The sequence below is a fragment of the Myotis nattereri genome (assembly GCF_964212035.1).
Source record: "Myotis nattereri genome assembly, chromosome: 8".
In the NCBI taxonomy this organism is placed as follows: domain Eukaryota; kingdom Metazoa; phylum Chordata; class Mammalia; order Chiroptera; family Vespertilionidae; genus Myotis; species Myotis nattereri.
In genome coordinates this window covers 56,735,710-56,759,267 of record NC_138083.1, presented here as the reverse complement: position 1 = coordinate 56,759,267, position 23,558 = coordinate 56,735,710, and the positions used below count along the sequence as shown (strand labels likewise).

The window sequence follows — 23,558 nt, the reverse complement described above, 5'->3', positions numbered from 1 at the left end:
TTGGGGCAGCCAAGCCAGGGAGAAATTGAAATACAATTTCTGATTTCTAAAATAGGTCAATTGTACCACATTAATTAAGATCTCCATTGATGAGGTTTTAAAAATCTTTAAAATAATAACAATAACATAAATCCAAACAACTGCAAATAAAAGATTCCCATTGGAATTAAACTATAATCAGGTACTTTCAATAAAAATATAAATACTACATTAAAGTATTAAAAGTAATTGTGTGCAATATATGCTTGAAGTAAGGTACATTTACCTGATAGTCTTCTTTTACCTTTTGTTTTTAGTCTAAAGCAACAGCAACAAAACAAAAACCCAGAATAAACTAGAAACATTTATTAAAGCAACCATCAATTATACTACCATTATATTTTCAGACCTCAAACATTTAAAGATTTACTGATGTTAGCTATAAATAGTAATTTACGTGTGAATTATAGTTAAAATACACATTCAAGGCATAACAATGGCAGAATGATGAACCTGATAGAACTCTTACAGGTCATCCAATCTAACTCCTTCATTTATCAATGAGAAAGCAGAAGACCTAATGGGAAAAAAAGGTTTACGTGCATTTAATTAAAAAAATTTCAACAAGCATTCTTTGGGTGCATACTATATGTCAGATTTCGTGTTAGATATTAAAAAATAAAATGTTATTTGTTCTCAAGGAGTTTGCAGCCTAGTTAGGAAAACAAATGTATGCAAACAATGCCAGTTAGAGGCAAGGAAGTACACGCCACCCATCATAAGGCCAGAGTAAAGGTGTGAATATACAATTCTATTCCAGGGAAGTGAAGAATGTACACAGACAAAGATCACCTCTCAGAACAAGAGTTCATTACAAATGAAATTAAATAAATGGGATAATCTTTTTAAAAAAATCTTTAAGCTAAGTATCAGGATTGCTCACAAAGCTAAATGAAGGCATCATAGACATACTAACAGTCTGAACTATTATAACACAGATAAATGAAAATAGGTAAATAGGAAGAAAAAAATTAGAAATCTTGAAACTGAACAATGTATTCATTCAAATTTATAGAAGTCTTTAGAGGAGACAATCCTTATATGGATACAAGAAACTAAAGATAGTATTGAGGAATTCACCCAGAATCCAATGCAGAGACAAATACACAAATAATATGTGTTATTTAGAAATATGCAGTAGAGAGACTTCAATGTAAATCAGGTAGACATTCCAAAAGAACAGAATTAACAGAATTTGAGAGAAAGCAATATTCAAAGAGATAAATGGCTGAGAATTTTCCAGAAGAGTAACAAGAGATGAGTTCTTACATTGGAAGTTCACTGCTGGTACCAAGCAGATAAATACAAATAATTTTGTACCTAAACACATTATAATTGAAACCACAGAATCTAAAGGATAAAGAGAAAATTCAAAGATCCTGTCAGAAAATACAGAGCAAAGGTGAAGAAATAGCAATTAGACTGATAGCAAACTTTTTTTCAGCAACAATATATATATGTCAGAAGCTAAATTGTTGAGAGATAATACTTAGCAAATTAAAATTCTATGATAGGTGGAGACAGCAAATAGAGTCGGAAGAAGTCTGCCTCCCTTCAGTACTCATGTGATGGAGATTACATAAATATAGTAGCTACCAGACACCCCAAAAGTATAACAAATATCTACCACAATTCTTAATTCAACCAATGGCAAAAAGTGAGGAAATTACAGATAAGTTAGTATTCAATTCACAAGACTGGAAAAACAACAGAGTTAAACCAAGGAAAGGAAAAGAAGAAAATAATAAAGGTAAGAGCAGAAGCAGAATAGAGAAAGAAAACAAAATAAAAATAGATAGATGAGCAACGCCAAAGCTGTTTCTCTGCAATAGGCAAACTTCTAGCAGCTAGAAGGTACAACTAAGACCCGGAACAAGAAGAGGTATAAATACGGAGATGAGATTTTTAATAATCATAAGCGGCCATTACGAACTTCATGCCAGTAAACTTGAAATTGTACATGAAAGGGAAAGGTTTTGAAACGTCTATTAAGCAATCGTATATTTGTGTCTTGAGCTCATAAAAGTCCAGGCAGGAAACAGAGGTCCTCAGAAACGCACCGTTGTTCAAGTCTTGGGAGCAGGGCTGATGGCAGAATCCTTCCGAGCATCGTTCTTTTGAAGCAAGGCAGATAAGTGAGAGGTGTCACAATGAAGACCAAAGGAGTGACGGAGTTCGTGGGAGAATCAGAGAGATGTGACGACGCCTTTCCGAGGGAGGAGAGAGGTTCAAAAGTTGAGTGGTCAATAGAAGAGAAGTTAGATGAACCAAGGAGGGAGTGAGCGCAAAGTACCCATTGGATCTGGCCGTTTTAATGGCTTGAATGACCTTTGTTATAGCCGGGCCAGCGCCACCGTGTGGCAGCAGACAGGTAGCGGATGTTTAAAGAAGAAACAGATTCTACTAGAGACCCTGCAAGTGAAGAGGACTTCAGGAGCTTGGCTCTGACGAAAAGTGAAGGAAGTAAAAGAGGAATCCACAGGAAGAGAGAGAGAGGAGGGAAAGAAGCAATAATAGATGGGGATGGGGTTTGAGAACAGGTGGAAGGAGAGCGCTGAATGGCAGATAAGATACCTTGTCCTGTAACAACAGAGGGAAGTGGTGCGGCCAGGTGTTGAGAGATAAGTTGTAGCAGGCACAAAAACAGGGGAGTGTGCAGGAACTTGGAGGGGATTCCTGCCAGATAACCTCTGTTTTTCTGTAGAGAGGAGATAAGGTCATCTGCTGAGGGTAAGGGGGTGGGTGTCAAGCAGGGTCCTTGAGAGAAAGGTCAGAAGTAGCTGGTAGGAAAAAATGGGGAAATGGGCTGCCCAGAGCATGTACAAGGGCTTTGAGGGACGTGTAGGGTGCCAGCAGAGCTATGATCTGTGCTGGGACCAGGCCCCTGGGTGCTCACTTGAGGGCATTTTCTTTACAGCACATTAAAATCTAAGATTCTAATATGTTGTAAAGATTTTCAAAGATTTCATTAGCCATACTTTCTGCATAGAAGAGATTGAATAGAATTGTTATAAAATTCCGTCTCAAGTTTTTCATTCAGTCAAACTGCAGTTACTGGAAAATCATATTCAATTTGAAATGTGCTTGTTTTGAATACATTCAAAATGGTCTTAATCTTGATTGTCTTGGTCTTTAAAAGTTATGGAACTTTTAACTTCTGTGGTTTAGCTTCCATTATATTGTATATACTAACTATTCTAATTGTGTATGATTGGAAATCCACAACTTTTAAAATTTATAGAACAGATAAACTTAATGGGCCATGTGACCATTTCACTAAGCATAAAAGCAATTAACAATGAACAGCTTTCAAATTCAGCAAAATGTCTATGAACATAAAAGACCATATTTAATAAATTATTTGTAGTTCTGTTGCTCTTATTTTTAAATTCTTGCCCAAGGATATGTTTATTGATTTTAGAGAGAAAGGAAGGGGAGGAGGAGAGAGAGATATCAATGTGAGAGAGAAACATCAATCAGTTGCCTCCTGTACGTGTCCTGATCTGGAATTGAATCTGAAACCTAAGTATGTGCCCTGACTGGAAACTGGACCGTCAATCTTTGTGGTGTATAGGACGATGCTCCAACCAACTGAGCCACCTAGCCAGGTCCTGGCGCTCTTTATTCTTAAGTAAATCTCTTAAGACATTGATGTACACTATTCGCATGTGCTAAGAACGCACATTCAAGGTAAAGAAAAATTTAAACTCAAGAAAAATGTATTGTCTCAATGAAAGATATAAATACCGAAAGTGGAAGGAATTACTGGATCTTAACCTTAAATAAAAATGTAGTGTAAGGTATTTGTGGGAGTCAATAACTCCAATGAAAATGGCTAGTTATTTATAAGAAGTAAGGAGTAAAATTAAATTCTGCCAGTCTTGAAAGACTATAATATCAACAGAAAGTACCACATAGGAATAAAACTATACTGTGAGACCTCACCAATCTTGATCCACTTATTTGGAATTTGTAACAATTTTGACAAAAGCTTAACAACAGTTTACCTTTTCACCATTATTAATCAAATTATAATATAAACAATATTTATAAAGTTAATGTTTAAATTACTTTAGAGAACAAATTATGTTCAAGCACTATACTTACTAACAATGTACATGTGAATTATAAATATTTTAATCTATCCTTAAGGTAGTTCTCTTTAGGATATCTACTATTTTTGTTCTTCTTTGATTTTAAAAATTAAACTGTCTCTTTAAATTAATTTTACTACTCTTCCCTACTCAGCCAAATGGTTATTTCATATAAAATAATTGACAAAAGGTATTTTACCTATGTTCAATTTGGTCTTCTATTTTACTTTAAAAAGCAAAATGAAAGATAATAAATTAACTAATTAGGAGAAAAATTAGTGCAATTTACTGAGCTTCTCCTAAGTGGTAGGTAATGTGTGAGATATTTTAAATTATTATCTCTAATATCTCCAGATATTGTAAGATAGTTATTTTTGCCCTCATTCCTCAGATGAAATCGATACTCAAAGATAAGTGATTTTTCTGAAGTCCCAAGTATTTTCTGAACCTAATAAGTAAGATAATGTGTATCAAGGGCAAAGCATAAGGTCTAGAACATAGAAAAACAATAAATATCAACTATGGCTATTGTTATTACTATAAGGAAGAGCTCATTTTAAAGGTAGGTGAGGATTGATGAACAGATAAAACAGCTCCTCTATCTTTTGGATCTGTTTTAATTGCATTTGAATATTAATTCATTTATTCATTCAACAAACATTTACTGAATGTTATACTATGTACCAGGAACGTGAAACATGGACAAAGATATACTTTTGAGGTAGTCCATATTTTAAAAAGTGATCAGCCACAAGTAAATATATATATGTATATAAATATATATACAAATCAGTGATCAGCTACAAATATATATTTTTGTATATTGTATGCATATTTGTATATATACATTTGTAGCTGATCACTGTGAAGGTTGGAAATTCAGACATATTTTGGATGGAGATATCTACACATATTATCTCCATCCAAAATATGTCTGAATTTCCAACCTTCACTTTTTCTATGTGTTTATTCTGTACTCAAACAGTATTTATGTGTATTTCATGTTAGAGCTTTTGAGCTGAAAGAGACCTTGGAAATGATCCAGTCTAAAAACCTTTCATTTTACAGTAAGAATACTTGGGCCTAGAGATGTTAGAGGCCCATCCTACATCAAACAGGAACCTAATAACAGAGTCAAATTCTACTGATCACCCGACTGTGATTTTTTTCACATGAACACACTTCATTTTCACCAGAACAAATGAATGAGAAAAAAAAAGAAAGATGACACCGAAGCAAATCCCTCTCATCTGTGTTACTACAAAAGACACATATTAGGGCAAAAATCCTATATAATAAAACCCTAATATGCAAATCGACCAAATGGTGGAATGACCAGTTGCTATGATGCTCACTGACCACCAGGGGGTAGATGCTCAATGCAGGAGCTGTCCCCCCTGGTGGTCAGTGTGCTCCCACAGGAGGAGTGCAGCTCAGCCAGAAGCTGGGCTCACGGCTGGCGAGCGCAGTGGCAGTGGTGGGAGCCTCTCCTGCCGCCGCTGCAGGCAGGTGGTAAGGAGCAAGGGGTCCTGGACTGTGAGAGGGATGTCTGAGTGCCTGCATAAAAACCTTTTAAATGTAGGCCCATAGTCCGAAATGTCCAGGTGTTATACATCTGAAGCCTAATAGGAAAACAATCATGGACATTTTGGAGTTGGAACAGAATAACTGGTCATCTTCCCAGGTCATGATGAGAAAATTTTGGCTTACTCGTTGACTTTCCCGGGTCCCCAAGCTGAGACCGAGGGGACACATTTTCTATATGCCCATTTCCACTGATGAGTTCAAGGCATCTTTGCAGCTTTGACTCAGTCATTTCGAACCATACATTCTCCTCTTCTTTGCCTTTCACTTGTCTACTGGAGCCTCAACTCCTCCCAGAGCTCTTGACTAGAGAAATCTTGGTGAGTTGGTCTGTTGTAACCACAACCTTCAGCCCTGTATACTCCAGAGAGGGCTCAGAGGAGGGGCCAGGTCGTCACCTTTGGGACCCACTGGCATTAAGTACCTTCATATCATTGTACAACCATCGCCACCCTCCAGCACTCCCTTCATCTTGCAGATATGAAAATTTGTACCTATTTTGTTTATCCAATCATCCACTGGTGGACACTTTGGTTGTTTTTACGTATTAGCTATTGTGGATAATGATGCTATGAACATAGGTACACAAACACCTATTCAAGTCCCTGTTTTAATTATTATGGTCCAGAAGCAGTATTGCTGGATCATATAGTAATCCTATGTTTAATTTTTTTGAGAAACCACCATACTGTTTTCCACAGTGATTGCATTATTTTACATTTCTACCAGCAATGCTCAAAGGTTCTAATTTCTTCACATCTTCACCAGCACTTATTTTCTGTGGTTTTTAACTTTTTATTATTTTTTTATAATAGTCATTCTAAAAGGTGTAAAGTGTAATGTACCTCATTATAGTTTTTTTAAAGCATAACCTTTATTATTATTAATTAAGAAATCAGGTGTTTTTTTCCCCCCATTGATTTTGAGAGAGAGTGGAAGGGAAGGGGACAGACAGAGAGAGAAACATTGATATGAGAGAGACACCTCGATTGGTTGCCTCCCACACAAACCCTGACCAGGGTAGGAGATAGAGCCTGCAAACAAGATAGGTGTCCTTAACGGGAATCGAACTCAGAACTCTTCAGTCCTCCGGGCGATGCTCTGTCCACTGAGCCAAACCAGCTAGGGCTCATTATAGTTTTGATTTGCATTTCTCTAATGATTAGTGATGTTGAGCATTTTTTATATGCTTATTGCCCATTTGTGTATCTTCTTTTGGAGAAATGTCTATTTGAGTCTTTGCCCATGTTTGAATTGAGTTGTTTTATTGTTGTTATAGAAGTTCTTTACATATCCTACATATTAACTCCTTATCAGATATATGGTTTGCAAATATTTTCTGTAGGTTTCTGAGAATATTTGCAAACCCCATTCTGTGGGTTGCCTTTTCACTCTGTTGATAGTATCCATTCATTCACAAAAGTTTTTAATTTTGATGAAATCCAAGGTATCTATTTTTTCTTTTGTTGGCTGTGTTTTTGGTGTCATATCTATAATTTATATTTTTTTAATGATTTTTTTTTCAATTCAAACACTGGAGCCAAAATTCCCTCCACTTTCAAAGAAATTGATGGACTTACTCCATCCTGATATTGGTTAGTAAGCTCTGGGCTGAGAACCCATATCCCCGGCTCCCTTCAGGGACTCTGCCAGGCAAGGCAGGTATCTTAGTGAGAGCTGGAGCAAGTCTCAGAGTAACCTTCAGGGACCCTGTGGTTTCATCAACCGCTAAAGTGAAAAGGAAAAAAAAGTGCCAGTTTTTGTATTTTTCTTTGCCAGTCACGTACAAGTTTTCCCCTAATGTTCAAAAAAGAGAGCTTCTGGAATGGACAGTCTGTGAAATATTTTAGAATGTATTCATTTCTGGGCACTGCCTTTTACTAGAGCAAAGAGTTTCCTGTTTAGAAATGAATCAATGGGTTGGTTACACCGCGTTACCAAGCCCTTAGGAGAGGAAATCTGTAAAACTGTAGCCAGAATTGTAGTGCTTTTCGTGAAGTTACTAGTACCTGGCAACCTTTCATTTATCTCATAGCTGTTGAAGAAAGTTCCTCTGCACCCCCCCTCCTCACAGCTCCACTCACCACTTCGTTTATGTTTTAAAGCAATAAAGCAATGGGTCTGCATGGGGGGCGGGGGGGGGGATTTCTAAAAGAAAAGATAACATGATGGGCCACAATGAAAGGAATTTGCCATGAAGCCAGATCCCTTTCCTAGTAAAACAGGGTCGGCGGTGGGAGTAAGGGTGACGTTTCCAACCGAGCGGAGTGTGGTGCGTGTTTTGGTCTCTGCCTCTGCCTCTCTCCTGGAAGGTTCAAGAGTGGTAATTCTGCTCCGAGCACTGCAGGGACCGCGTGGAAATGCCTTCGGATTTAGGGACAGCTCTGCCCGGGTGACAGTGAGCACGCTCCTCCGCAGCTGCCCTGTTTCCTTCGGTCAGCGAGCGGACTGGAACTCGGAACCCCGAGGACGGTTCCCCCCGGTTTAACCCTTCCTGCCCCAGAGCCATGTGGGGACCACCACATCCTGCCACCCCGTGCCACTGCTGCTCCCCAACTCTCTCTCTCTCCAATCCTGGGTAGATTGGGGTCTAGCAATAAGCGCAGGAGCAGCACCTTCCGCGCACACCGAGGGGGGACACTAGACGGCCCAGGGGACTTCGCTCCGCCGCGGGCCCAACGGGAAAAAGAACCCGGGAGAGCGAGGCGAGGCGAGGCGAGGCGCAAGGGACTGGGCAGGAGCGACTGCAGGCACGAGGGCGGGGCGGGGCGGGCGCGGGAGGGCGCGAGGGGGCGCGGGCGCGGGGGCCGGCCGCCCCGGCGGGCCAGGGGGAGGGGCGCTGGCGGGCGCGGCGCCTCCCGCCCGGGGTGAGCGGCGCGCGCGGCGGCCCCGCGGCACAGAGCGCCGAGCAGGCAGCGCGGCCGGCGGCGGGGGAGGGCTCGAGCGCAGACGGCCGACGCGCGGCGCGGCTGCCATGGGCGCGCAGTGACCGCTGCTCAGCGCGAACTTTCTTGGCCGCGCGGAGCTCCCAGGCTGGCGGTGCGTCTCCTCCGTCACCATGAAAGGTAGGGCGGCGGCGGCGAGGCGGGGCGGGCTGCGGCGGGCGCTGGAAGGGGTGAAGGTGCGCCCCTGCACGCACTTTTCTCGGGGTCGGGGCGGGAGAAGAGCGGGCGCCGGGTTCCTGCGTGCACACTGGGGGCGCTTCGACCTCCGGGGTTGGGGCTTGGGAGCGTCCAAGTATTCCCCGTCCCATCGTGTCTCTTCGAATTAGTCTGAAGCCCGAAGTCGTTGTTTACGGATTCCAGTTCCCAACTTTTTAATTGAAAAAAGATGCCGAGGAGAGTTGGAGGCATCATCCTTCCCTCGAGCCCGCTTTCCTCTCTGCGGCGCTCCCCGCTCCCCGGGGTCCGTTTTCCTCCCCGGGGTGGCCGGGTCTCCATCCCAGAAGCCGGTGGCTGTGCGGCGGGCCGGGTGTTTTCTCCGTGACTCGGGGATGTTCTCGGGGCGCCCTCCCCACATCTGGCAGTGATTAGGTGCCCGCGGAGTTCAGCTGGCTCGCCAAGTGCGTTTGGCATCTTTCTCCGCCAGACCCACTGCCTGGAAAATAACTGCCCTCCGTGATTCCGCGTCCCTTCCATGTGCCCGCTGGTGGAGTTGGCGGGCCCACGTGTGCTCAGGGGTGACACGCACCATCCCGTTAATCGTCCCCTGGGCGGTGTCCAACGCAGGCAGGTCCAGGGAGCGTCAGATGGGATGTGCCTTTAAACAGAATCACCAGGGGGAAGGGCTTTGCAGAGCACCCCTCGGTGCAGTAGAAACAAGATTTGTCAGCAGGACCCTGATTTGTTTGTGAGATAAATAATGACAACGGAGGCACCAAAGGGAATCATTTGGGGCGAGGCCGGCGTGGTGTATGCACGAGACTCGAGTTCCTGGTTTTGTGCTCGGATAACACGTGTCAGTCCCTGCGTGGGCTGGGCTGGTGCGAGGGGGTTGGGTGCGAAATGCCATCCGACCCGCGGTGACCGAGTTTCCAGCCACCCGCGACCCCGCGATGCGATCGCTGTCTGGGGGAGGTGCCCAGGGAGCCCCACGCGCTCCAAACGTAACTTCTGGCTCTAAGTTTCTCTGAAAGGCAGTTCTTGCTAAACACTCCAAAGCGGCATGTCCGACCAGTTACCTCTCCTTCCGAGGCGGTACGTCTCCAAATCGGGAGACCCCGGGAAGGGCTGGGGCGGGGGCCACAGAGCACCAGGTACAGAGTAGCCCCCTGGAGGGGAAGAGAAACAAAAGATTATGGTACAGCGTGATACAACTCTCTGGCTAGAGAATTTCAAAACGCAGTGTGCGTTCTTCCTCTCTCCATCTCAGTTTCTCTTCTCTCATTTACATTTTAGGAAACACACAGTTTCCTTAGCTAGCACTGACGAGAGGATCCTTCCAGAAAGGAAAGAGGACGCATGGCTCAAAGTGACTCTGGGGCTCCGTTACCCTCATTTTAGCCAGAAGTTAGTCTTCTCGTGGCTGGTCACTGAAGCCAGTAGCTTTTGAATTCTTGGAAAGATAAACTAGCCGCTCACTCCTTCAGCTCCCAGGTGGACTCTTAAATGCTGAAGACAGTGTTTTTGACTGGGTAATGACTTTTTGCACTTTGGGTACTTTTCATCGTAATTGCAAATCCGTAATAGAAAACACCTAAAAATTCTAAACATGTTTTTGTGATAGTTACACTGCCTTCTGGATCAGCTTGCAGACCTCCCAGGAGAAGGCTCTTCCTTACCCCCCGTGGTCTGGGCACTGCCTCAGTGGGGGAGGGGGAGTGATGGACGGATGAATCCCTAGTTAGACTTGCCACTTTGAAACCCTCTTTAAAAATAAAATGTTCGCCAGTACCGGTTTAGCTCAGTGTATAAAGCTTCGGCCTGCGGACTCAAGGGTCCCCGGTTCGATTCCGGTCAAGGGCATGTACCTTGGTTGCGGGCACATCCCCAGTGGGGGGCGTGCAGGAGGCAGCTGATCCATGTTTCTGTCTCATGGATGTTTCTGGCTCTCTATCCCTCTCCCTTCCTCTCTGTAAGAAATCAATAAAATATATTTTTAAAAAAATAAAAATAAAAATGAAATGTTCTGTAAGAGGTTCACTTACCAACTATTGCCATATAGTTTTCATTCATTTGTCTGTTTGTTGAGGTGGGGAGTAGAAGGGACAGTAATAGGGGTTTTTTTTTAGTACTGACTAAATATGATACCCTCTATAAGCACTCTATCAATCAATCCTCTCAGCAACCCTGTGAGGTAGTAGGTATTTTAACCCTCACATTTTAGATGTGGAAACTGAGTCCAGAAGAAATAAGAACTGGCATTGAGAAGGATGGTAGTAGGCATCTAAAGACAAGCTTTGCCAGTTTCCCGGTATTGCTTGGAAAGACATAGGACACCAGATAGGCTAGACGAGAACCTCGGATAACTAAACAGCCAAGTAACCCCACGTTGGTGCAGCAGCCAGGACGGGGTGGAGACAAGAAATTGGCCACAAGCCTTCTGAAGCCAAGCACAGAGTGCCTTTCTAGCCAAAAGGGAAAGCTGCCTTTACCAAGTGGAATTATTTTGACAGTTTGCCATAGGTAAACATCCCAAAAATTTCCTTGGTTTTGTGATTAATGGTGCATAGGTATTACCTCATTATGCTTCAGAAAGGCAGTGTTTCCTTAGACTTTGATTTTCCTGAATGACAGGTGTCAATGACAAGCCTTGCAAATTCTTAAAATTAAAGTATTAAGTGAAAACATTTTTTTAAAAAAAATATATATATATAGTTTATTGATTTCAGAGAGGAAGGAAGAGGGAGAGAGAGATAGAAACATCAATGATGAGAGAGAATCATTGATTGGCTGCCTCCTGCACGCCCCCCACTGGGGATTGAGCCCGCAACCCAGGCATGTGCCCTTGACTGGAATCGAACCTGGGACCCTTCAGTCTGCAGGCCGATGCTCTATCGACTGAGCCAAACCGGCTAGGGCAGTGAAAACATTCTTTAGCCAAATAGAAAATTAGTGGACACCTTAGAAATTATAGAAGTTTATTTCCAAGGCAAAAATTTAGCTCTTGTGTGCACCAGATGCCTTTTTATAAGGCACCTATTTGACTTTATAATTCTGGTGTTTAGATCTTAGGCATGGCCTTTGTAGTAACCCAGGCTTCTGGAATGTAATTCCCTATCTGCTACGAGCCACAGCGCCACCTCTCCATTGCATTCAGCAAATATCTGTCTCTGTTCTCTTTCCTCCATCCCTGGAGTCACAAGTACCAAAATAATGACATCATTATATATTTTCCAGAAGAAAATTACTTACCCCGTTGCTGCAATACTTGAAGTCTTCCAAACTGATTAAAACATGTAGTTGGTTTTAATTTGCTTCCAATTTTATTTTCAATTAGCTGTACTGTACCATAAATCTCATAGTTTTGGATAAATATTCACATTTTTTAAAGAAGGAATCTGACTCCTCTAGAGTTAGGTGTGTCATTACTAAATTACATTTTTGGTTCTAAAAGTTGGGAATGTTGGTGAGTTTCAGTGCAGCAGCACTTGTTGCCTAAGAGACAGCTGAAAACAACCGCTAGCACATGGGACCACAGAAGTCCAAAACACTGTCATAATTTAACACAGGGAGGAGGTTGGCGCCATCAAAACAGTGTTCAGCTGCTTATTTTTGTGCTTTTTATACAAAAATTTCTGAAATACTATTTGGCAATAATGCTTTTAAAATGCACAGTAAGCAGTAGACTTCTACTTCCTGTTGTGTTTTGGGACTCCTTGCTTTTCTAGTGTCTCTTACAATTTTTTTTTAAATTTCAGTTTATGTTCAATATTATTTGGTATTATTTTCAGGCGTACAGCATAGAGGTTAGACAATCATATACTTTACAAAGCGATACCCGCCCCCCCCCCCCCCCGATATTTTCAATACCCACCTGGCAGCATACATAGTTATTACAGTACTAGAGGCCTAGTGCACAAATTCATGCACGGGTGGGGTCCCGCTGGCCAGCCCCAATAGGGGCAGATTGAGGTCAGGCCTGTCGGGAGAAGGAGATGGCGGGAGATTGGCTGGCTGGCTGGCCCCAATCGGGGCCCAATCAGGGCTGAGCTGGCTGTGGGGAGGGGCCGTGGGCGATTGGCCGGTGGGCCCCACCCCCGATTGGGGTGTGGGGGCTGATCGGGGGCCAGCGGCCTGGGGAAGGGGCCATGGGTGGTTGGCTGGCTGGCCCTGCCCCTGATTGGGGTGGAGGGGCCGATCTGGGTGGGGCCGGGTGGGGGGAGGTGCTGCAGGAGGTTGGCTGGCCGACCCCACTCCCTATTGGGGTGGGGTATGATCAGAAGGGGGGGGTTGGCAGGGGGGGGGCGGCCAGGGGCTGCAGGCCGATTGGGGTGGGGCGGGGCCAGCTGGGGGGAAGGGCCATGGGGGGTTGGCTGGCTCCCCCGCCCCCTGATCAGGGTAGGAAAGGCCGATCAGGGGCGGGGCCAGCTGAGGGGAGAGGGCACAGGAGTTTGGCCGGCTGCAGTGGGCGTCATAGCGACTGGTTGTTCTGGTCCTTACAGCGTTATGGTCGCTGGCTTTTTATATATATAGAAGATTAACTATACTCCCTATGCTGCACTTTACATCCCCATGACTGTTCTGTAACTACCAATTTGTAATTCTGAATCCCTTTACCTTTTCACCCCGTTCCCCAACCTTCTTCCATTCCCAGTGTCTCTTTAAGATTTCTTGTCCTTAATTGGGATAAGCAAACAAGTGTGTACGGGCTGACTACATTTAACATGGGAAGATTCATGTTTTCTGAAGGGAAATGAAAACAAAATGAGGCCTTTCCCCCTTCACTGATTGGGAATTGGGGCTGCCCTTCCTCTGGAAGGCAAATTTACAATTACAATATAATTATACTTTTGACTTTCCATTAGTTTGGGGATGCTTGACATTCTTAAGCTGAGGTTTAATTATTGCAAAGTATAGATTCCTTTCTGTGGTCTCCTGTGGAGTTTCTCAAGATTGTTCCCATGCCCCCTGTTCACTCTGTGGCTTATCCGCCGAAAATGGTGTGCGTGGGGAACGCTGGCAGATGATAGCTTCCAAGCTGTATCATAACTAGGTGTCTCATTTTCCGATTAATGCTTGTTCTCATTAAAACATTATTTCAAAACAGTTGATGCAACTACTGCCAAAGCAAGTTAAATGGCCCCTGAAATATTAGTTTTCAAATGGGAAAACGGACATTTAATTTTTGGTGATAGAAAAGGTATATTTTGTCTTGAGTCATCCCAGCATGTGAGTGATCTCTCAGGGGGGCAAGTCTCTGACACACACGGCTCCCCACGGTGGGAAGAAGGGTGAAGCTCCGGAAGAGGAAGCCCAGAGTGGTAGCAGAGCCCAGCCTTCCTGCTGGCAATATATGGTGAGGATGCTTTGGAGCTTCAGCTGTTGAATCAGAGTGAAAAGAGTCAAGCAGTTTGGGGACTGGGGACAGTATTCTAGGTCTTTGAAGTAATCATCCCGCGAAGAACGGCTACCCCCACTGTGGGGTAGGCTCCACCAGCTGGTCCTACACTTTCCATCTTAAAAAAAAATCCTCACTAGAGAATATATTTATTGGAGAGAGAGAGAGAGAGAGAGAGAGAGAGAGAGAGAGAGAGAGAGAGAGAGAGATGAGAGAGAAACATTGATCAGTTGCCTCTCATACATGTCCTAACCCGGGATTGAATCCACTACCTAGTTATGTGCCCTGACCAGGATTTGAACATACAACCTTTTTTGATGTGTAGAACAACGCTCCAACCAACTGAGCCACCCGGCTGGGGCTGCCTCTTCCATCTTTTGCTAGTCTGCCACTCCGAAGGCACAGCCTCTCTCAACTTCTGGAGTTCCTGTCTATGGCTTTGAGGCAGGGAACAGGGATGAGGTTGATCTGAACTGTGGTTTGTGCTTACAAACAACTTTTTAGGTATGACTGATGGGCCACTTAATATCTGCACTTGTTATTTTTTCCTTTACTAATAGCTAACATTATTGAGTACTTGCCATGACAGGCTTTATTATTTCCTCTATTGTACAGATAGGAAAACTTAGGCTCAGAGAGCTCGAGTTAGCTGTTTCAGGGTACTTAGCTAGTTAGTAGGGAAATTGGTATTCAAACTCAGTCTGAGTCCAGAATCCACATGTTACACCTCTAGCCTAGTCTCCCTCTTAGCAACACCATAATAATTCACTCGATCAACACACAGTGAAGTACCTACTGTGTGCTACATTCTGCTAGATACTGAGTGAGCAAGATAGAGCAGCTCCTGCTGTCTGGATTCAGATCTATAACAACCTGACATCAGAGGTCTGAAGAAATTGATGTGCTCTTCAGCCAATCACTAGGCTCTCCAGTTGGGAGTTCTTGCAAAGATGAAGCAGATTCCAGGGTTGCTGCTGGATGTAGCATTCATCTTCTGGGAAGTTTTGCTATGGCTGATTGGATGAATGTGGATGGCCCACTGAGGCCATCAACTCTAAAAACAGCCCCTGCAAGATCCTTGCTGACAGGTTTACAATGAGACAAGAAACATTCTCAGAAGTGCCATTTTTTTTTTCACTATGAAGTCCTCTTTTTAAGAACAGACTGTAAGCACCAGTAGGTGATCAGTAAAATAGAATAATCCTATATAATAAAAGGCTAGTATGCAAATCAACTAGACAGCAGAACGACCAGTTGCTATGGTGCACACTGACCACCAGGGGGCAGATGCTTAACACAGGAGCTGCCCCCTGGTGGTCAGTGCGCTCCCACAGGGGGAGCACCACTCAGCCAGAAGCCAGGCTGAGGGCTGGTGAGTGCAGCAGCAGTGGTGGGAGCCTCTCCTGCCTCTGCAGCAGTGCTATGGATGTCGGACTGACAGCTTAGGCCCGCTACCCCAGGGAGCAGGCCTAAGCCATCAGTTGAACATTCGCTGAGGGCTCCCGGACTGCAAGAGGGCACAGGCCGGGCTGAAGGGCCCCCTCCTCCCCCCGAGTGCATGAATTTCGTGCACTGGGCCTCTAGTATAGTGTAATATAATAATATAATAAATATAATATAATATAATATAATATAATATAATATAATATAATATATAAACATCTTAAATAAGGGGCAGGGAGGTTTAGGCACTCTTCATAGAAAGTGCTATCTTTATTGCTAACAACAGTTTCTAAGCAGCCATTCAAACCATTCAAACTGCTAACTTTTCATCAAGCAGTTGTTTGATTTCTTTAAGAGAATGATATTTGAAGAGCCCAAACCAACATAGTACCTTGAAAAGGTCTTGCCAATTGCTTAAGCGACCTTCGTAATTACATAGCAGTGAAAGCCAATGTAAGCAGAAACTAGTAATCCCAAATTAAGACTCCAAAGATATGCTTAGAGCTCTTTTAACCCCTGAATTGACTATAATTATTCAATCAACACTCTTAAAAATATAAAAGAAATGTGTTCTTCAATATGGGAGATTTAATAATTTTATTGTACTTGGATATATTAAATATGACTCTCTGTGCTTCCTGAATGGTTTGGGACTATAACTCAGTATCACATGGAGTCATATTCAGTAGCCTAAGTTGGACTTTTGACTTTCTGCGTGAAAAACTAACTTCTTGTTGGTTCTGTGGAAGTAGCCAAACTTCTTTGGGCCTCAGTCACTTCCTTGTGACATAGAAATGTTAGGGAACTAGTTGATATTTATATTGCAGTTTATTATTCAAAGGTAAAAATTGTCCAACTTTAGAGTTGAAAATATTACTTTAAAATATAACCATTTCATAAAATGTAATTATATGTACTGATTCCAGGAGTTGAATCCGGTGATTTTAATGTGATGGCAAAGAGTGTGGGCTCTGAATCCAGAGGGTCTGGTGACCACATGCAAATTACAAAACTACTGGGGCCCCCAGGGTCCTCATCTGTCAAATGGAAGAATAATGTCATCTACCAGATAGAGCTGTTTTGAGGATGAAATAGGTTAGTGTAGATCAATTGTTTAGAATGGTATCTAGCACTTAATGGGAACCCAGGCATTTCAGTTGACCTGCTGTTTCCCTCAGGGAGTAATATAATTGCCAATTATGAACCATTTATGGTAAGTTTACCATGAAAACAAAAGTTCAGTTTTGAAATGAAAGTAATTTTCAAATGACAAATGTGCTAAAACTGACCTCAGGGACAGGAAGAGCCGTGCTCTCAGTGGAGGACAGTGTTAAATTGGTCCATCTCCAGCTGCCGTCACTGGTGTTAGTGCCATTTTTTCTAATATAGTAAAAAATCAGCCCTACTGAAAATGCAGGGACCATATTTATAGTGAGGGTTGTCACTCTAGTGAAATGGTACAATTTTCTCCTTTGTTATGATAGTGGCATAACATTGGTAAATATATGTAAATACATTTAATATAGCTAGGAACATTAATTTTCCAGGAGCACTATTATTCAGTGCCTACTAATAATGACATAATATTTTTATAGATTTGTATCTCTAACCCAGTGTCCACCTTTATCCAGTTAGGATATGACATTAAGGAATTAAAACATAAGACAAATTTGTCTCTAGATAAATGTTAGGACAGATTTATGTATATGTTTTCTTAACCACTTGGCATCATGTCTATTTAGTTGGTATTGTGCATTTCCCATTAACCTGTCACCTTACTATTTTATTTATCATTTATAATTGGGCCACAAGGCCCTAACTAGCTTTCATTTATTCTTTATCCAGGTTGTTATTTAGATATCTCCAAATGTTTACTATGTGTATAGCCTCTGAAGGAACTTGCAGGCTGGTAGGCAAGATAAGATTTACGCATAAACAACTGGAATCCAACGTAAAAGTCAAATGTCCTATTTGAGGTTTAGGCAAATGTAGCTGGAGGAACCAGGAAGAGAGGGCAACCTGGCTGAAGACAGGGTTATTTTCATTTGGAGGGGAGATTGGAGCTGATTCATTAGATTGAATTACATTTCACATTTCAGGTTACATTACTCTAATAGTAATTTAATAGACATTAAAGAGGCAGTTGGTACATCAGAGCCACCCTGAAACTGTCAAGTATGACATGTCAGCGTGGGAAATGAGAGAAAATCCAACTCAAAAGTTTTCTCAAACTCTGTCTACTAAGCTCTATTTTGGTCCATCATTTGTAATTAATTACAGTATATTGCTTTGGCATATTTGTTTGGATAAACTAAATGTAAAGTTAAGTGATTTCAAAACAAAACAGATGTATAAGTTTTGTGGGTGTTTTTTTTTTTTTTTTTTTTTTTTAAACAAAGGCCACTTGTTTTTTTCTGTGCCTCCGGAGAAATGGATGGCATTAGTTTTTCTTGCCAAATGACCCGTGTCCCTTCAAGGGCCCTTATAAAATTTGAGGTGAGTGTTCAAGTCCTCATCCTGACTCTCTTGTTATTAGCCTCACCAACATGATTGGATGAGAAGGTCCTTTGTTGAAGAAAGGGAGGCCCATCGCCTCCCCTGTAGTTACACATGAAGGATGGATGTAGGGGTCAAGGTTTTGAGTGCCATATTTGTTTCTTTTTAAGTGTTGAAGTTGGCTGCTGGGGGAAATTTGGTTTAGTCCCCACTACCAATTTGGAATAAAAGTAACAAACAGTTCTCCTCAATTTTGATGGACTGTAACAGAAGGAAAAAGATACTATCTCTCTCTTTGTCCTAAAAACAAGAACCTGCTATTTTCACAAGCATCAGAATTACAAATTATGCCAGAATATGGAGTCATTTTATGTCTTTATAATTTTGACTTAAAAAACACCCAAAAAGTAATCCCATTGCAAAACATGAAACTCAGAAAGTAGTTGAGTAAATAACGTAAGTCCCTTGGAATATTTGAAATAATCTACACTTATTTAAATGGTTACAGATTCCTTTATCCATTTAGGATGGGGTAGGGGGAAGACCTGGAGCTGTTGAATGGGAGACAGGCCCTATGAAAAATATCCTGAACCTCAGGTATTTTATTACATGCACTGACTCATTCACTGGCAGAATACGTCCATGGCCCAGAGATGACAGTGGAGTAGCATGAGGTTTTATATTTGTAAAGCTGTAAAACCAGGGCAGGTATTATCAATACTGCCCTTAGGGTTAAATCAAGGTTAAAGTATGTCTGTCTTCAGTTTTTACAGCCCCAAGTACATTGAGGTAAATTTTCTTCGGTATCACATAGGCATTTCGGTGTCAATGAGCTACGGCCCAAATTGAACCCACCCTACATATGTCTCTTCCCTGCTGTTGCCCTCCCCCAAATGCTAACCTCAGACTGGAGCTCTGTGTCTTTTGAAACTAGATGACTAAAGTAGTCCCTACGCAAATCTAAAGCAATTCTGTGTTTCACGAACATTCAAGTTCTGGGATATTTATTTTGGACTTTAAAGCACAGCAGCTGCTATCTCTACCTCTGCCTCCTTATTAAAAAACAACAACAACACACACACCGCCTCATATTTATTGTCAGGTGCTGCTGTTTACCAATTCACTTTTCCATCCCAACAATGTGTGATGGGAATTATTAGTCCCATCGTATAGGAGGCTGAGAGGCAGATGTGAGCTTATGTTGTCAGTACAAGGTAGACCCATTCTTCAAACCCAGGTCTTTCAGTTCCAAAGCCAAGCTTTAGCATTACATCAGCATCTGGCCTTAGGAGAAAAGTCCTCCAAAATAGCATAGCAGCATCTGAAGTGATCCCCGAAATATTTAGCAATCCTGTGACACATTGTGGGGGCCACAGTTCCCACAGACAACCACCTGAAAGCGATTCCATGGGACACTGGCCAGTGGAGAGTGGCTGTAGACTTGGGGATCCAGATTGCACTGAGCATGTGGCCCTAGGGGTGCAGGGGCACCTTCTTCCCTCCTCACCAAGAGGCCTTCCACAATAGGTAGTGGTGGTGGGGACAGATGGGGGGCGGCTTGCAGGAATGCTCATAGCAGAGGGTGTCCACGGGCTGGTTGGAAGCAGTGATATATTTGAACAGTGGATGGGAATGTGCTGTTTTGTTCTGACAGTGATGACTAGACAAGAGCTGGAGCTGCCTCAAGGTAGAAACAGTAGAGAGTAGCTGGTGGGCATGCGCACATGAATGGCAGCACTGAGCTCAGCTGGGAAGAGAGGTCTACATTCAGTCTAACCTCTGTCCAGGGTCCTTCATCTTGGCTTCTGAAAAAGTCTGAACATGTTCTGTTCAATTTGGCGTGTGCCGGAACCTGCTTGGTGCCTGGTCCTTAAGGCTGGAGGTCCCGACTTGTTACTCTGTTGCGTCAGGCTGGACTCCGTACACTGGCCCTTTGGAGAGCAGGGTGCCTTCTCTGCTCAGCAGCGTGTGTTGGACCTGGGCGCTTTCCTTTGCCTACCTGACTTTTATCTTCCATTCACATTCCCTTGTTTTGTTTGCTTTACTTTATTTTTATCAAAGTTAGAGATGTGCATAGTTTAAAGAGTCCAATAACATCACAGATTTATTATGAAAAACAGTTTCCTGCCCAGCCCTCCATCATTTCATCATTTACCATTCCCCAGAGACAACCTCTTAGAACATTTTTGGCATTTGTTTTTTTTTTTACATTTACTTTTCTTTCCGTTATCTACTGATGCCTAATAAACCATCCCCAACCCTGTGGCTTAAAACAACAGCTGTTTATTTTTTCATGATTTTGTGGTTCGGGTCAGGCTCGGGAGGACGGCTGGCCTCTGCTTCCCAAGGTGTTGGCCGGGCGGGACGGCCTCACTCCCATGGGGGGAGCGTCAGCGGGGTGGACAGAAGGCTGAGGGCTCCCTGCTCTTTCTCTCCTTCCTTTAACAGTCCCTCATCCTCCAGGGATCCTCTCTGTCCAGGCGGCCCCTAGTCCAGCAGGGTAGTCAGACCCTTCACATGACAGCCGCCTGCAAGGGGACGGAAAGAAGCTGGAAGGCCGCTAAGGCGTAGGCTTCAAGGCCACCCACTCTGGCACATTCTATCAGCCAAAGCCAGTCACAGGGCCCTTCCAGGTTGAAAAGGAGTGGAAATGGACTTACAGGTAGAGGGATGGAAATAATTGTTGGTAGCCCTTCATGCAGACATTCTCCCAGGACCCATATCATGACCCGTAAGTGATATGCTTCTGGTATGCTTCATTATTTATTGTTATTATTTTAGTTTTAGGCATTATATATTGACTTCCCTTTAGAGCAGATGAGAATTTAGTCCTTTCACCCTCCATCTAATGGACACCTGTTGCCCTCCATCGTCCCAATATAATTGTGTCCCAATCTTGATTGGCTCAATATTCAGTGTTTGCCTTATTACAATGAAGTAAATGCTATTCACAGCAGACACGTATTTCTTTCTTGTGTAACTTTGTTTCCCCTGGCGTTAATAATCCTCTTATTTTGTTTGTTTAGTTTCCTATGTATGTTTATATCATCATTCATTCCAAATTGCTTTCCTAAATTGCTGTGCAATGTTTTCAAACACATTGGATATTCTCTCATTTTCATCTTCTTGAAGAAATTTTTTCTGGAGCCTTATGACCTACTCAGGATTAGGGTTAAGATTAGGTTAGGGTACATATATGCGCGCAAACACACACACACACACACACACACACACACACACACCTTTCTAGCTTTGTTCCTATTTTAATGGAATGCATTCTCCAACAACTTTCTGAAAACAGTGTGCATGAGAGGTACATTTTTGGAAAATCTGTAAGTCTGGAAAGTTTTTTCTGTTATCTACTCATTTAATTGAGATATTTCTATGTTGGAAATAATTTAGCCTTGGAATTTTGAAGACACTGATCTATTTTCTTTTAGCTCCAGTTTGCTGTTGAGACGTGTGAAGCCATTCTTTTTGTTTATTTATTTTTATTCTGTGGTAATCTTTTCTTTTTTCTGTCTGGAAGCCTTTAGGGTTTTCTTTTTGTCCTTGTTGTGAAATGATACAATGACGTGCCTTGGAGGAGATCTCTTTCCTTTCTCTGTGCTGGAAAGTAATGGGCCCTTTCATTCTGGAGAACCATGTCTTCCAATACTGGAAAATGTTCGATGGTTCCTGCGATGGTTTTCTCCCTTGTTCCTTTTTCTGTTACTTGAATATAAGACCCACCTGAATTGATTCTCTAATTTTTTCTTGTCTTTACTCTTTTCTATTTATTTGTCTTTTTTTTTCTTTCTGGAATATTTCAACTTTATCTCCCAACTCTTAAGTTTTCATTTCTGTAATCATATTTTTTTATTTCTGAAAGTTTTTCTTTTTCCCTGATGGTTCCTTTTTATTTTTTTAAATTAAACGTATTTGGGTGGCAATGCTTAATAAGATTATATGGGTTTCAAGTGCACAGTTCTCTGATACATTATCTTTATATTGCATTGTGTGCCCACCACCCAAAGTCAAATCTTTTTCACTCATATGTGGGTTATAAGACTGAAAGCAACAAATGAACAAACAAGACAAACAAAAAAACAAAAAAACTTATAGACACAGACAACAATATGATAGTTACCAGAGAGAAGGAGGTAGTGGAAGTAGAAAAGGGTAAATGGTGATGGATGATGGTTCCTTTTTATAGTACCCTGTTATTATTTTAAGGATATTTTATTTTCTCTTATCTCCATAAAGATATTAATAGTAAGATTTGTGTGTGTGTGTGTGTGTGTGTGTGTGTGTAATCCCTTACCATTTAGTAGGCACTCCTCATTTCTCCCCAAGTCCCCAGCCCTAGGAAACCTTTAATCTGCTTGTTGCCTGTAGGAATCCACCTAATGCAGAGATTTCATATGAATGGAGTCATGCAATATGGGGTCTTTTGTGACCGGCCTCTTTCACTGAGCATAATGTTTTCAAGTTTCCTCCATGTGGTAGCACACAGCAGTATTCCGTTCATTTTAATTGCTGAATAACATTCCATTGTATGGAGATACCACAATTTATCCATTCATTAGTTCATGAGCATTTGGGTTGTTTCCCCCTTTTTTTACAATAATGAATAATGCTGCTATAAACATTCATGTACAAAAGTGGGTGTGGACATACGTTTTCATTTGGATGTATACCCAGGAGTGGAATTCCTGGATCATATGGTATCTCTGTGTTTAGCATTTTTGAGGAAGACTGTTTTCCAAAGTGGCAATGCCATTTTGCATTCCCACAGACAGTGTTGGAGGGTTCTAATTTTTCATATCCTCACCAACACTTATTATCTATCTTTTTTATTATAGTCAATTCCTTCTTAAATATATGTTCAACCAGTCCTCCAATTTTAGCCTCCTTTCAGAGTTATTTGGGTCCCTTTTCAGAATTCTATGGTATAAATCATTGCTTCTTGGCTTTCTCTGTTGCTAGTAAAAGGCTTAGTTTCTTGGGTCTGTGTGGTCATTCCCACCACCGTGTGGAGGGACCCACAGGCTAGCTTTCAGTCTGGGCCTGGCTACTCACAGGCTGTAAGACCTTGGGTCAAAGTATGTTAACTTTTCTGAGGCTCAGTTTTCTCATCTGTAAAACAGAGAAGCACAATGAATGGGAAGTACCTGATATCCAGTAGTTGTTGATTAAATATTCATTCTCTTATCTTCCCCAAACATGATGGCCATTCAAAAAGAGAAAGAGTTCGTCTCTGTCCATCAAGAATTCATCAGTTAGTGGGAGAGATAGACATAAGAATAATTCTAACCTGCTTAATTTTCAACAACTATTGAATGCCTGTAATGTCCCATTAATGTACTAGTTGCTGAGGGTTACAATGTGACAAATTTCCTGTTTTCAAATGGCTTCCCATCT

At 42.3% G+C, this 23,558-nt stretch overlaps 1 protein-coding gene across 1 annotated transcript in view; it reads left to right on the top strand.

Annotated features, from left to right (window-relative positions):
* The first annotated feature begins 8,610 nt into the window (after positions 1 to 8,610).
* Positions 8,611 to 23,558, top strand: part of COLEC12 (collectin subfamily member 12) — a 179,735-nt gene continuing 164,787 nt past the window's right edge. The window contains exon 1 of the mRNA XM_081097472.1: positions 8,611 to 8,782. Coding sequence (XP_080953598.1) covers positions 8,776 to 8,782 — 7 coding nt within the window. The 5' untranslated portion in view covers positions 8,611 to 8,775. The remainder of the gene's footprint in view (positions 8,783 to 23,558) is intronic.